This window comes from Carassius gibelio, chromosome B15 (genome assembly GCF_023724105.1).
Source record: "Carassius gibelio isolate Cgi1373 ecotype wild population from Czech Republic chromosome B15, carGib1.2-hapl.c, whole genome shotgun sequence".
NCBI lineage: Eukaryota > Metazoa > Chordata > Actinopteri > Cypriniformes > Cyprinidae > Carassius > Carassius gibelio.
In genome coordinates this window covers 20,431,679-20,445,400 of record NC_068410.1, presented here as the reverse complement: position 1 = coordinate 20,445,400, position 13,722 = coordinate 20,431,679, and the positions used below count along the sequence as shown (strand labels likewise).

The 13,722-nt window shown below is 36.3% G+C and overlaps 1 protein-coding gene and 1 long non-coding RNA gene across 2 annotated transcripts in view; both read right to left on the bottom strand.

The window, feature by feature from the left end:
- The window catches only part of LOC127973071 (serine/threonine-protein kinase pim-2-like), a 59,365-nt gene that overhangs the window by 12,317 nt on the left and 33,326 nt on the right, over nucleotides 1-13,722 (bottom strand). The window contains exon 3 of the mRNA XM_052577101.1: nucleotides 4,328-4,377. Coding sequence (XP_052433061.1) covers nucleotides 4,328-4,377 — 50 coding nt within the window. The remainder of the gene's footprint in view (nucleotides 1-4,327; nucleotides 4,378-13,722) is intronic.
- LOC127972842 (uncharacterized) lies at nucleotides 1,032-3,067 on the bottom strand. Its single transcript, XR_008157206.1, has 3 exons — nucleotides 3,051-3,067; nucleotides 1,254-1,309; nucleotides 1,032-1,159 (listed from the first exon to the last, which is right to left on the bottom strand). It is a non-coding gene; the product is annotated as an uncharacterized LOC127972842 (long non-coding RNA).

Here is a 13,722-nt window from a genome sequence, read left to right as displayed (position 1 = left end):
TGTATGAATGCACATTTAAATAGTTTATTAATCATTTACTTACAATTTCTAAGTGATCTTATGAACCACTGACAACTCCTTAATAACTGGTGTGTAAATAATGCTATACTTAATTTAGAAATGATAAGTTGATCATTAATAATGAAAAAACAATTATTAAATACATTATAGATATGTTTTTAAATCAGGTATAAAGCATTTAAATCTGTATTTATAAACTGCTTATAAATGTCTTTTAATGCTTTATAAATTATGAATTAACTGTTTCCTAATGCTTAACTAATGATTAATAGCATGCAGTTATTATAAAGTGTTATCAATTTCTCAAAAGAAGTCTCTTATGCCCACAAAGGCTGCATTTATTTGATCAAAGTATTGTGAAATACCTATACAATTTAAAAATAACTGTTTAGTTTTAATATATTTTAAGAAGACATTTATTAATGTAAAGCGTTTTAGTGTCATTACTTCAGTCTTCAGTGTCACATGATCCTTCAGAGATCATTAAAATATTCTGATTTGTTGCTTAAGAAGCTGAGTGTACTTATTAATTTTACATATTTTATTATACAGTTTGTAATATTAGAAATGTTTAAAAAACCTTACTGCCTAAAACCTTTGAATAGTAGTAAAACAAATTTGTTTTACTAATTTTTCATTCTTTTATTCTTAAATTAGCTGTATAATGTGCAATTAATAACAAATCATGATTATAAAGAAGAAGAATACAATTATAACCAATTAATGATCCTTCAGAAATCATTTGAATATTCTTACTATAATATAATTACTTAAGAAACAATTATTTTTATCAGTGGTAAACAGTTCTTCTGCTTATTATTTTGTGGAAAACTTGATGCCTTTTTTTCAGGATTATTTGTTGAAAAGAAAGTTTAAAAGAACAGCATTTATTTGAAATACAGTTAACTAAATGTATTATTAGACTGTGTCTGTCTGAAGGCTCTCTCTTCACCTTTCAGATGAAATCATGTTTTTATTATTATTTACAAAAGTACATCAATTTTCACATCCTTCAGCAAGCAACATCTCCAGTCGTTAATATTGCTGCCTCAAGCCAAGGCACAAGACTCAGTTCTTCCTGGAAGACGAAACATCTCCACAGATGACACTTTCAGAGTGACAGTGATCGGTCTTGCACCTGGAACAAAACACAGAAATTAGCTTTATTGTTAAATTCATTATTAGAACAGATGCTGTTTTTTATTGTTTTTAGCTCATCTTAGGCTCAGTACCTAAAACCAGTCATGGTGAATAATCCTGTCAGATCAAGCTGACGTTCTGGCTTTTGCTGCAGAAAGGAGCAAATCAAATGGCAGCATTCTGTGCAGAAAGATGGAAGAGACGTCTGATTATTACTGTAAACTACATTCGATCTATTCCAAGCTGAAAGCTCTTTAGGTCAGTAAAACAGGATAAATTGCTGCATTATCCATATGCCATCTCCAGTTAATCCTATAAAGTTTTGTAGTAGAATTGTACTCGTGGAGAAGAACTCAGCTTCTGTCAAGCCAGGTTTGGACCAGGTGTTCATGTTGGTCCTGTAGATGCTGAAACTATCTAGAATATATCCACACAGCATTCTGAACAAGAGGATGCTCAATGCTGCCTCTGTTTGTGTTACACAAAGTGGAACGCATCCATGCTGTGTGATAAACGCTGGACGACTGACGAACTGTAGATGTCCTGAAGGTCCTTCCAGTCCAGCAGCTTAATAATGTCCATCACTGGATTGATAGGTCGACGTTTTGGGGAAGGGCCTTGGGCTCTTTAGACTGGATGAAAGAAACATTTTTGGCCTTTTTTTTTTTTTTTTTTTATAAATAGTGATTTTTACTCAGTCTTGGGTAATTAATATTTCTATTGAAAAATCCCTTGTACTCACAATACTGATACTTTCCACTTGTTTTGACTTTTTGACAAATTTTACTGCTTCCTGATGGACAAAACAAAAAAGCAATTAATATACCAGAGGATGGAATACCATAACAAATAAAAAAAACAAAAAAATATATAAATTTAAAGTGTGCATTTTCATCCTACATTTAAAAAATAATACTATCTATATATATATATATATATATATATATATATATATATATATATATATATATATGTATAGTGAATTTTCAATAGAAGAACCATTCAGGGTTCACCAAAGAACATTTCAGTGATCAGTTCTTAAAGGTGGGGTAAGTGATTTCTGGTAGCCAATGTTGATATTTCAAATCACCAAAACAAACACGCCCCTACCCCAAAAGGGTGTCGCCCCTATTTTAATAGCTCCGCTCCACACATATGTACACAACCCAGACAACGATTATGGTGGAATCAGATGTGGCAGCTGGCCGAGGGAATGATGTCATCATTAAGTGAAAGCAATATGTGTTACAGGTCAAATGTGTTTTGGTAGTACTGTGGTTTTAATGTGCGTATACTATTTATTTTAACAACATATATTAGTTCTGTGAAATAAAGCAAAACCAATGTTACTCGCCTATCGAGAAGAAACAAAGCAACCTCGATGTGGATCGAAGGCCTTCCCGCTTCTTGAGTTCTCTTCAGCGATGTAAAGCTGATCCAATATTTACACGGGTTCTACTTCTTGCCTTATCGTAAGCCATCTTTTGTTCGGCAGATGTTTTTTTTTTTTGTTTCATCTCTATCTTTCTGTCATCATTTGGCTTGGCTAATGTCTGTCCTGTGCACTGAGCGCTCTCTCTTTCGACCCCATCATGAGTAGACACGCCCCTTACTGCTGATTGGCTACATGTTTGTTTTGGTACTCTGTCCGACTCAGTTTTCTAAAGCATTTTTGAGAAAATACATACCCCAACTTTAAAAGAACCATTTTATTCTTATTGTGATTTAAATATTTAATTAATCTAAATAACCTTTTGTGCAGTGGATGTTGAAAGGTTCTTCATGGAACCATTAGATGCTAATAAAGAACCCTTATTTTAAATAACAAGTCTAACAAGTCTAGTCAAATCTCAAATCAAATAGTTTTTAGCTCATCTTAGGCTCAGTACCTAAAACCAGTCATGGTAAACAATCCTGTCCAGATCAATCCGACGTTCTGGCTTTTGCTGCAGAAGGGAGCAGATCAAATAGCAGCATTCTGTGCAGAAAGATGGAAGAGACGTCTGATTATTACTGTAAAGCACATCTGCTTTAATTCTAAGCTGTAAATTCTGCTGCATTATCCATATGTCCATCTCCAGTAAAGTTTCTGTCTTAGAGTTGTACTTGTGAAGAAGAACTCACCTTCTGTCAAGCCAGGTTTGGACCAGGTGTTCAAGTTGGTCCTGTAGAAGTCGTAACTATCTGGAAAGTGTCCACACAGCATTCTGAACAAGAGGATCCCTAAAGACCAGACCGTCGCTGGCTTTCCATGGAACTCACCCTTCAGTATGTACTCGGGAGGGCAGTACATAACTGTTCCTGGAGGAAAAAGAGTTTGTCTGGTGTTTTAGTCATTACCACAGCATGTCTTCTTACCGTTAAGTATTGAGTTAACTGATTCACAAGAGTTTTTAGAGATAAAACACACCACTGAAGCTTGTGTAGGCAGATTCTGTCAGGACACTGCCACATCCAAAGTCAATTAGTTTGATTTGGAGGTTCTCCAAGTTTATCAGCAGGTTCTCTAACTTGATGTCCCCATGGTAAACTCCACGTCTACAACATGCACTGGCGGCTAGTGTTGCCCCAAACATGATGAGCTTCGCTAACTTCTCATCGATGCTGCCTCCATTGCGTTGCACAAAGCGTAAAACATCCATGCAGTGTGAGAAGCGCTGGACAACAATGACGTAGAAGTTCTGCTGGTCCTGCCAGTCCAGCAGCCTAATAATATCCATCACTGGGCCTTTATTGGCCAGAATTGTCAGGGCGACTTCTTTGGGAAGGGGCTTGGGATGATCAGGCTGGAAGAAAGAAACATTTTATAATGTAGAATTGGAATTTAACTCAGTCTTGGGAAAGTGTGTCTAGTTTAGTGAAAAATCACACTCACAATGCTGATATATTCCGTGTGTTTTGTCTTTTTGACGAATTTCATTGCCACCTGATGAACATAACAAAAAACAATATGTGTAGGATGCCATAAATTATTTAAAAAACATAGCCAAGGCATGAATTTTAATCCTACACAGCTTATCCAAAGAACATTTCAGTGAACACTTCTGAAAAGAACATTTTTTTCTTAATGTGAATAATATTTTGATCTTCATGAAGCCGATAAAGAATCTTTATTTTTAAGAGTGTAAAGGCCAGGAGCAGTTGATGTTAAGTTAAAAAATCAAACCTTAAGTCTATCCTCCAAACGAGTCGCATTATAGACGGCGCCAAATCCACCTTGACCCAGCTTGCTGCCAATTGCATATCGGCAGCAAATGTTGTCTATTAAAAGATGAAAATAAAAATAAAAACAATGTTTAGTGGTACTGGTTTAAAGATAAGGGCATGTGTTATGTTTGGGATTGTGGCAATAAACTCACCTTCAGGTCTCGTGTCCACTTCATTGCTGTCCAACTCTATCATCAGAGGAGACACTTCACCTGCTCTCACACTGACTGGAGCATCGTGGACTTGAGTTTGGAGGTCTTTCTGCACCAGAGGCTCAGCAGCAGGAGGGACTTGAAGAACACTGGTGTGAGGTTCCTCGAGATCAGTGACCTCTACAGATCTGCAGATGGGCTGTTGAGGCTTCTGATCTAAAGAGGAGAATACCAGCACAAGATGTTAGGTAGCAGTGACTAAATAAATAATAAATATATTTCATACCGACAGAATTTGATCACCTATTAAACATGCAAACATAACTATCCTGTTTCACTCTTACATTTCGAAGTAGGCCTAATGTATTATAGAAGAAAAGCTAAAAAGACTGTTACAATTATGAGACAGAAAAGTTCCCGTAGATATTCATATTTAGGTGTGAATAATTAAGTGACGCCTAAATATAAAGAGCTCCAGAAAATTATTTTTTACCGTCGGTTCTCCCGGATGTTTCTGTCTCAGTACCTTGGTCTTTCATCACATCCTGACCTGAGCTCTTGCTTTTGGTGATTTTTTTCCTCAAACGGGAAGAGAACCATTTAAAGAAGTGGCCCACTTTCTTTTTATTGCTCTTCTTCTCCTCTTTCAGAGGAGAGGTGGTAAGCACAGTTCCCTCCCCTTCATCAACAGTCTTCTCATCAGGCCGATGAGGATTATGTTTCTCTGCCGTGTCGGGGCTGGATTTTGGGGGTTTACTGTGAGGGAGGTCGTAGACCTGCTCGCTCTCCGTAAACGGTTGTACTCGTGAAGTACTCTGTCCCATGATAAATTTCTGTCGTGTAATAATCAGACTTCAGCAGCAACAAACTGAGAAACCTAAATGAGTGAAGTGAGGAGCTCTGTACGGTTTTAATACTCGCGCAACATTCTAAAAGTTCTAAGTTTCTTTGTGACATCACAGCGGCTCTGACGTAGCTGAGGAAATCGAAAAAAAAAAACCAGCGTCTTTTTTTTTCACAGTAGCTAGCTTATTAAATTCATCCGGCTAAATTGTATAGTTGTTTTACAAATACACACACTACGGGCCTTTGAAATAGACTCCGTTTAATTAAAATAAATTATTCTTGGCATGCTATATTAATTAACTATTGCATTACAGAGTAAAACAGTATGTAGTATATGTTTGTTATTAAAGAACTGGACTGAATAATTTTTTAACCGATTCTTTGAAGTGATTCAGTTAAATGACTCGGACGCTTTATAAATACTGGAAGTTCAACCAATGGGACCCTACGTACATGTGACATTATTAGAGCAGCGAATGTCAAAACAGAAACGTATGAGACTAATCGAGCTGTTATAAAAGTGCATTTGTTTAATTTTCATAATCTATCAAAAATTACATTTCATCCCAGTACTGGACGTGAAAGATGCCTGTAAAAAAGCCCATGTTCAGTTTGTGTTCTTTATTATAAGGGCTGTACAGCTGTTGTTGGTTATTGAATTTAATTGAGAGGGCGTGGCATCAGTGTTGCCAACTTAGCGACTTTGTCGCTAGATTTAGCGACTTTTCAGACCCCCATAGCGACTTTTTTCCAAAAAAGCGACTAGCGACAAATCTGGCGACTTTTTTTAACAGACCTTATTTAGTCTCCGAGACTCTCCGGTACTGCCGCACGAGCTCTCTCTCTCTCTCTCTCTTTCTCTCTCTCTCTCTCCTCTCTCATTTCCGGTGTGACTGGTTGAGCGAGGGTGTGGGCGCGTGGTGCAGAGCAGGTGGTGTGAGTGAAAATCTTTTTTCTCTCTTTTTTTCTGTTTATTGCTTTTTGTTGTTGTCCGTTTTGTTATTTGTTATTTGTTTTAGTTATTTGGAGGGTCGTGTGCTGTCCGTTAGTCGGAGGCATGGCGGCCCAACAAACACAGGTGTTGAGTTCACTCACGAGACGCCACGGAATTAAGGTGGCGTCAGCTGTGAGCATTGAGGCATGTTGTTTGGCCATTGGAGAGTTAGTCGGACATTCTAGCGTTTTGTCCGCGTCTAGAATGAACAATGCGACAGTAGTTTTCCTAGATAGTGTAGACAAGGCAAATGAGTTGGTTGAGCAGGGAATTGTCATTGATGGGGAATTTATTTCAGTTCTACCACTTTCTATGCCAGCGAAAAAGGTAATCATTTCTAATGTACCACCCTTTGTCAGTGATGTGATTCTAATGGAAGCACTGTCGCGTTATGGCAAACTGGTGTCACCGATAAAAAAGATCCCAATCAGTAGCGAGTCGCCGTTATTGAAACATATCGTTTCATTTAGGCGCTTCGCATACATGATAATTCCGGATGACGCCGATCTAGATTTAACTTTGAATTTTCGAATTGAGGATTTTAGTTATTCGATTTTCGTCACGACTGGTCAAGCCAAATGCTTTGGATGCGGATTTAAAGGTCATTTAATTCGGAATTGCCCGAACAAAAATGTTGAGGGAGAAAAAATGAATGAAGTTGTACAGGGTAAGGAAAATGATGGAAAAGAATTAAATGTGGAAGGTTCGGTAGAGGTGGAGAAGGTGGTAGATCGTTCAGTAGAAATTGAGGCTGGAATAGCTTCATCTCAGATTGATCAAGCGGATCCAATTCCTAAGAGTTTACCCACAAGTAGTGTTTTAAGTGTTTCTGATAGGGTGGTTTATCCTTCAGAAAGCAAAAAAGGTGCAAATGGTGAAGGTTTTCAAATAAGTGTAATGGCTGAGGAAGCACAGTTGACACCAGAACAAGAGCAGTTTTCCTTCAAGACACCACAAAAAAGAAAGATGAAAAATAAAGTGCTAGATGTAAAAATCAGTAAGACAACTGAACTACGAGATGAAGATACTCAAGATACGGAAAGTGACAGTGATTCGTCTGAATGCAGTGAGGTTTTTTCTCAAGGTGAAATTAATGTACGGAGTTATGATCTTGAGGACATTAAATTGTTTCTCAGGTCAACAAAAAATAAAAGAGGTGTAAAAGTACAAGAATATTTTCCTGATTTAAAACAATTTGTGGACCGGGCAAAGAGTTGGATGGCTAGTGATTCTTTTACTAATAAAGAAGCATATAGATTGAAGAAAATAGTGAGAAACATAAATATCGCACATAATAATGATGTTGTATAAGTGTGGGAAAGGGAATAATTTTTCCTGTTGGTATGTTGTGTTGTTTTTTTTCTCTTTCTTTGCCTTCATTATGAATGAAATTCATATTGCATCCATGAATGTTAATGGGGCAAAGAATGTGAAAAAAAGAACACACATTTTTGAGGAAATTGATCAGAAAAATATAGACATAACTTTTTTACAGGAAACTCATAGTAGTGTGGAGAATGAGGTTGACTGGATGAAGGAATTTAGTGGATTATCCGTTCTGAGTCATAATTCAAATATAAGTGGTGGGGTGGCTGTTTTATTTAATAAAAAGTTTAAACCAACTTCGTATGATGTAGTGGAAGTTGTGAAAGGCAGACTGTTAAAAGTTAGAGCTTCTTATGAAAATTTTGGTTTTGTTTTTATTTGTGTTTATATTCCTATGGCACCTATAGAAAGATTGCTTTTTTTGGATACTCTTTGTGCAACACTGAAAGACTGCTGTTCTGAAGATTTTCTCTTTTTGGGTGGTGATTTTAATTGTACCGAGTTGGACATGGACAGAAATCATGTTGAACCACATATGGCCTCACGTAAGAGGTTAATTTATCTGATTGAGAAATATGATTTATGTGACATTTGGAGAATGAAAAATGGTAATGAAAAACAATACACATGGGCCCACATTCGTGATAATTATATATCACTAGCAAGATTAGATAGATTTTATGTATTTAAACATAATTTGAATTTATTTAATAAATGCTTTATCACACCTTTGCCATTTACTGATCATAGTATGATAAGTTGTAAGTTTATTTTAAATTCAGTAAAATCTAAAAGTGCTTATTGACATTTTAACACCAGTCTTTTAAATGATAAATTATTTATTGAATCTTTTTTAAATTTTTTTGGAAAACTTTTAAAGAAACGAAAATGTCTTTTAAATCCTTACAGCAATGGTGGGATTATGGAAAGGTACAGATAAAGCAATTCACACAACAATATACTCAAAATGTTACAAAAGAATTTAATCGTTCTGTAGAGTTTCGGGAAAAACAATTAAAAGATTTACAAAAATTGTATCAGTCCTCGGGTGATAGTAATATTTTGGAAACTTGTTTTAGAAAAAAAGCTGAACTTAAAGAGCTATTAGAGTTTAAGGCACAAGGCGCTTTAATTCGTGCTAATTTTTTAAACATTGATCAGATGGATGCACCTTCCAAGTATTTCTTTGGTCATGAGAAGAAAAATGGGCAGAAACGTTTAATTCATGCCCTACGTTCTGAGGATGGCAATTTGTTATATAATCCCAGACAGATTCGTGATGTGGCAACGAGTTTTTATCAATCCCTGTACAAAAGTGAACTTAAGCCGGAAAATAAAGGAAAATCTCCTTTTCTAGAGGATTTACCAAAGATCTCAGAGGAGTCCAGTGAAGAGCTGGAATGTAGCCTAACCCTGGGAGAGCTGTACAAGTCACTCCATGAGATGGAGTCTGGGAAAGCTCCGGGTATAGATGGGCTTCCAGTGGACTTTCTGAAGGTTTTCTGGTCGGATTTAGGAGCTGACCTGCTAGAGGTATTCAACGACAGTTTGCTGAAGGGTGGGCTGCCGTTGAGTTGCCGAAGGGCAGTAGTTACTCTCCTTCCGAAAAAGGGGGATCTTTCGGAGATCAAGAACTGGAGGCCGGTATCGCTTCTGTGCAGTGATTATAAATTGCTTTCTAAAACTTTGGCTAAGAGAATGACTAAGGTAATGTCACAGGTGATCCATTCTGATCAATCGTACTGTATACCGGGTAGGTCAATATTTGACAATATTTCTCTAATTAGAGATGTTATACAGGTTTCCAAATTATTTAATATCAATTGTGGTCTGCTATCTCTTGACCAAGAGAAAGCTTTTGATCGGGTTGAGCATGATTTTTTATGGAATATTTTAGAAGCTTTTGGTTTTAATGAAAATTTTCTAAACATGATTAAAATTCTTTATAGTGACATAGAGAGTATAATTAAGATTAATGGTGGCTTATGTGCTCCGTTCAAGGTCAAAAGAGGTATAAGACAAGGATGTTCGTTATCTGGAATGTTGTATTCTCTTGTCACTGAACCACTTCTACAGAAAATCAGGAAGAAGTTAGAGGGTTTCAAGATACCTTTATGTGATTTAAATTTTTGTTTATCAGCCTATGCTGATGATCTCATAATAGTAATTAACAAACAAAGTGATATAAATGTTTTATCTAGACTGATAGAGGATTTTGGAAAATGGTCGTCCGCAAAAGTCAATTGGAAAAAAAGTGAAGCGTTTTTATTAGGAGATTGGAAGGAAGGGAAACCAAGTCTTCCTGAAGGTTTGTGCTGGAATAGGTGGGGTTTGAAATATCTAGGGGTGTTTTTGGGAGACGATAACTTCTTACAAAAGAATTGGGATGGTGTATTACAAAAAGTTAAAGGACGTTTAGATAAATGGAAGTGGCTTCTACCCAACATGTCCTATAGGGGTAGAACGCTTATTGTAAATAATTTGGTTGCCTCTCTTTTATGGCACAGATTGGTTTGTATTGATCCTCCTGTGAAGCTAATAGCTGAAATTCAAGCGGCTTTTGTCAATTTTTTTTTGGGACAAACTTCACTGGATTCCACAGAGTATTTTATTTCTACCTAAGGAAGAAGGAGGCCAGGGTTTGATTCACTTACAGAGCAGGATTGCAGCTTTCCGACTGCATTTTTTACAAAGACTTCTTGATGGACCGATGAATGTGAGTTGGAGGGCAATCAGTTGTGCCCTACTTAAGACTGTTGGAAACTTCGGAATGGACAAATCTCTTTTCCTAATGGACCCTCAGTGTTTGGATCTCTTGAAAATGCCGTCTTTTTATCAACATCTTTTTAAGATTTGGAGTCTTTTTCAAATTCAAAGGACTGAAAATTTTCACTCAATTTTTTGGTTATTGAATGAACCCTTGATATTTAATGCAAGATTAGATGTTTCTGCACCAAATTTCCTACCAGGATTTAGTAGGAGTTTACAAGACTCAGGAATTTATGTTTTAAAACATTTACTGTGTTTAACTGGGCCTGTTTTTCAGAATGTAGAAACTTTTACTGAAAAGCTTGGAATTCGATCTGTTCGTACAGTTTCTCGTTATCTGAATAAATTGAAAGAAGTGTTTACAGGTGAAGAAAAATTGATGTTGGAGGAATTCTCTTTAGGAAATAATATCCCTGACAAAGAAGATATGTTTCCTTGTTTGTTAATTCAACCAAAAATTGAAGAATGTTCGGGATGTTTTATTCAACAAAGAAAGTTTTCATCTGTTGATTTTTTTTCATGTGTTGGAAAAGAGCTGTATAAAATGTGTGTGCTTGTTCTAAACAAAAAAAAGTTGACTAATAGAGTTGATACGCCATGGCGTGCTGTTTTAAAGTTGGGTGATGAGATAAGACCTGAATGGAGAGTTTTGTACAAGCCACCATTATCTAAAAGAACAGGAGATTTGCAGTGGAGAATCTTGCATGGAGCTGTTGCAGTGAATTCTTTTATTTCAGTTTTAGATCCAAAGAATAACTCTGGTTGTCCTTTTTGTTTAAAAAAAGAGACTGTGTTTCATGCTTTCATGCAATGTATCAGACTTGGACCTTTGTTTGAGATGGTAGAAAGACTGTGTAATAAGTTTAAAGAGTGTTTTTATCCTGAGACTTTTATTTTTGGTTTTAAATATGATCAAAAAAAGCGAGTTGTTTTTCAATTGTTGAATTTTATTTTAGGACAAGCAAAGTTGGCAATATACATGAGTAGGAAAAACAAAATAGAGGAAAAAAGCAATGATGATGTTGTTTTTGTTTTTAAATCGTTACTTAAAGTAAGAATTTTGATTGATTTCAGATTTTACAAAGCTATGTGTGATCTTTGTACTTTTAAAATGAAATGGTGTAGTTGGGAAGGTCTGTGTAAAATTGATGATGTTGATGAGTTATGTTTTTGTTTTTAAATGAATGTTTTTTGTTTGTTTTTTTCCCTCTCTAACAAATTATGATGTGAATTTATAGAATAATGTGTGAGTTGGCTAATGGTAAATAAAGTTTTGTTTTAAAAATCAAATCTCTCTCTCTCTCCCTCCCTCCCAGCGTGCGCACACGCCTCTCTCTCTCTGCATCTGATCTGTTCAGCGAGCAGAGAGGAGCAGCACTTTCAGTTAAAAAATATATTATGTTGCTTCTAACGCTATTTTACATAAAAGTATAGCCGAGATCACAGTACAATCATTATCTTAATCTTATGTGTATGTGATTTCATTAGACAATGTCGTGAATTGGATTTTAGTGCAGAGATTAACATCTTTGAGAGCTGGTTATGTGTTCTTAATGGACCGCGTTTCAGTCATTATAATATTAATTCCGTTGTCGGACAACAGAAAGATTAAAATATAATAACAAAAAACTTTTATTGAGAATTTTGGCTGCCTTAAAACGCAGTACATGAGCATAGAAAGGGCAAGATAATATGACGCACTTACGTCATGAATATGCTAATTAACATATGACGTCATTTAGCGACATTTAGCGACTTTTCAGGCAGGGTTTAGCTACTTTCTATTGAAAGAAGTTGGCAACACTGCGTGGCATGTTTGGTGATCGCGAGAGAGCTGATCAGGTTTTAATGCGCGAATAGCAGAGTGAAAGCATAGGTCCGGCAGTCTTCCCTGTAAGCAGCAAATAATGCAAATTAAGATCTCCTTCTGTAGCGATTTCACTTTGTGAACTACAAGGAGAATATTTGTGATCTCGATTAGCATTGGATGATGCTTAATTGTCTCGGACTTCTTGTTGAAGTTTCCTTCATGACGATTTTGGAATGTGCGTCATTGAAGATTGTGAGTTTCGTTTGAGTATTCATTATATTATAATTATGCCATTTATTTAGCGTTTAACTTGATATACCGCTACTGGATTATAATTTATGTAAAATGAGTGTGTTTCCTCGATTATGTGAAGCATATGCTCTTATGATGGCGAGTATGATCGCCCATTATAATAAGTTACTATGACGCAGCAATTTCTGTTGTGCTGTTATCACACATTTAAGCAGTTTTCCGTTACTGATTGTTTATTTGCTTATTATAGAACCACATTTAGAGTCATATACAGCAACGGGATAAATCAATAACAAGCATCTTAGACTTTGCATTCATCATCGTTGAATATTCATCGTGCATCAGGAGACCTGAGACTACAGCTTAACCACCAGCTTCACATCTCTATCCTGATATTTGAACCTCTTAAAGAACTGTGAAGACCAACACAGACTGTTGCACCCCTTGTCTCCACTACATATTTGTGAAATCAGCCTCCATCTGTATCCTTGAAAACCACATCTGTTGAAGTAATTTAAATTGTTTGTTTGTTATTTTGTGCAGGCCTACACTCTTTATATGTATATTTTATTTGCTATTTGTGATCTACCTTTATGGTAAATATGTACATTGTGTATTTGATCATTGATATTCAGCATCATAAAGAGTTAATTATTACAATTTAGTACAACTGCCTCCTCTTCATTTCTCTCGTGGCCATTGGACACCAAATGTGGTAATCGACACTCTGAGACGGTTGACACTGTAGTAGTAATCGGTGCAATACAGTTCCTTCCAAACATTTAATGGTCCTTCGAGCCGGATGTTATAACCGTCTCAGCAATGATGTACAGACCAGAGAGAAAATGGTAGAGGATGAAGTGGTTAGGCCACGCAGAATAACTCGACAACCATTGTATCTTCAGGATTATGTGGTTAGTTATCCTCAGAGACAACTTACATTTGCAGATGAGCAAGTTAATGCTGTAGCAAATGCTGATGTTCTCTCTTGCATTCGTGAAATGAGAGAGGAAAGCAAGCAGCTGCGGCAAGATGTGCAACGCATTTCAGATATAATCGCTAGTTCTCCTGTCTTAGCTCAGCCACAGGTTTCACCACCTTTACAGCGTTCGCTTAGTGCAGAGGATAGAGTTTCTTCTACACCAGTAGCTACTAGCATGTTGGTTTCTAAGCAGAAAGATCAGAATCCCAATCAATCTGAACAT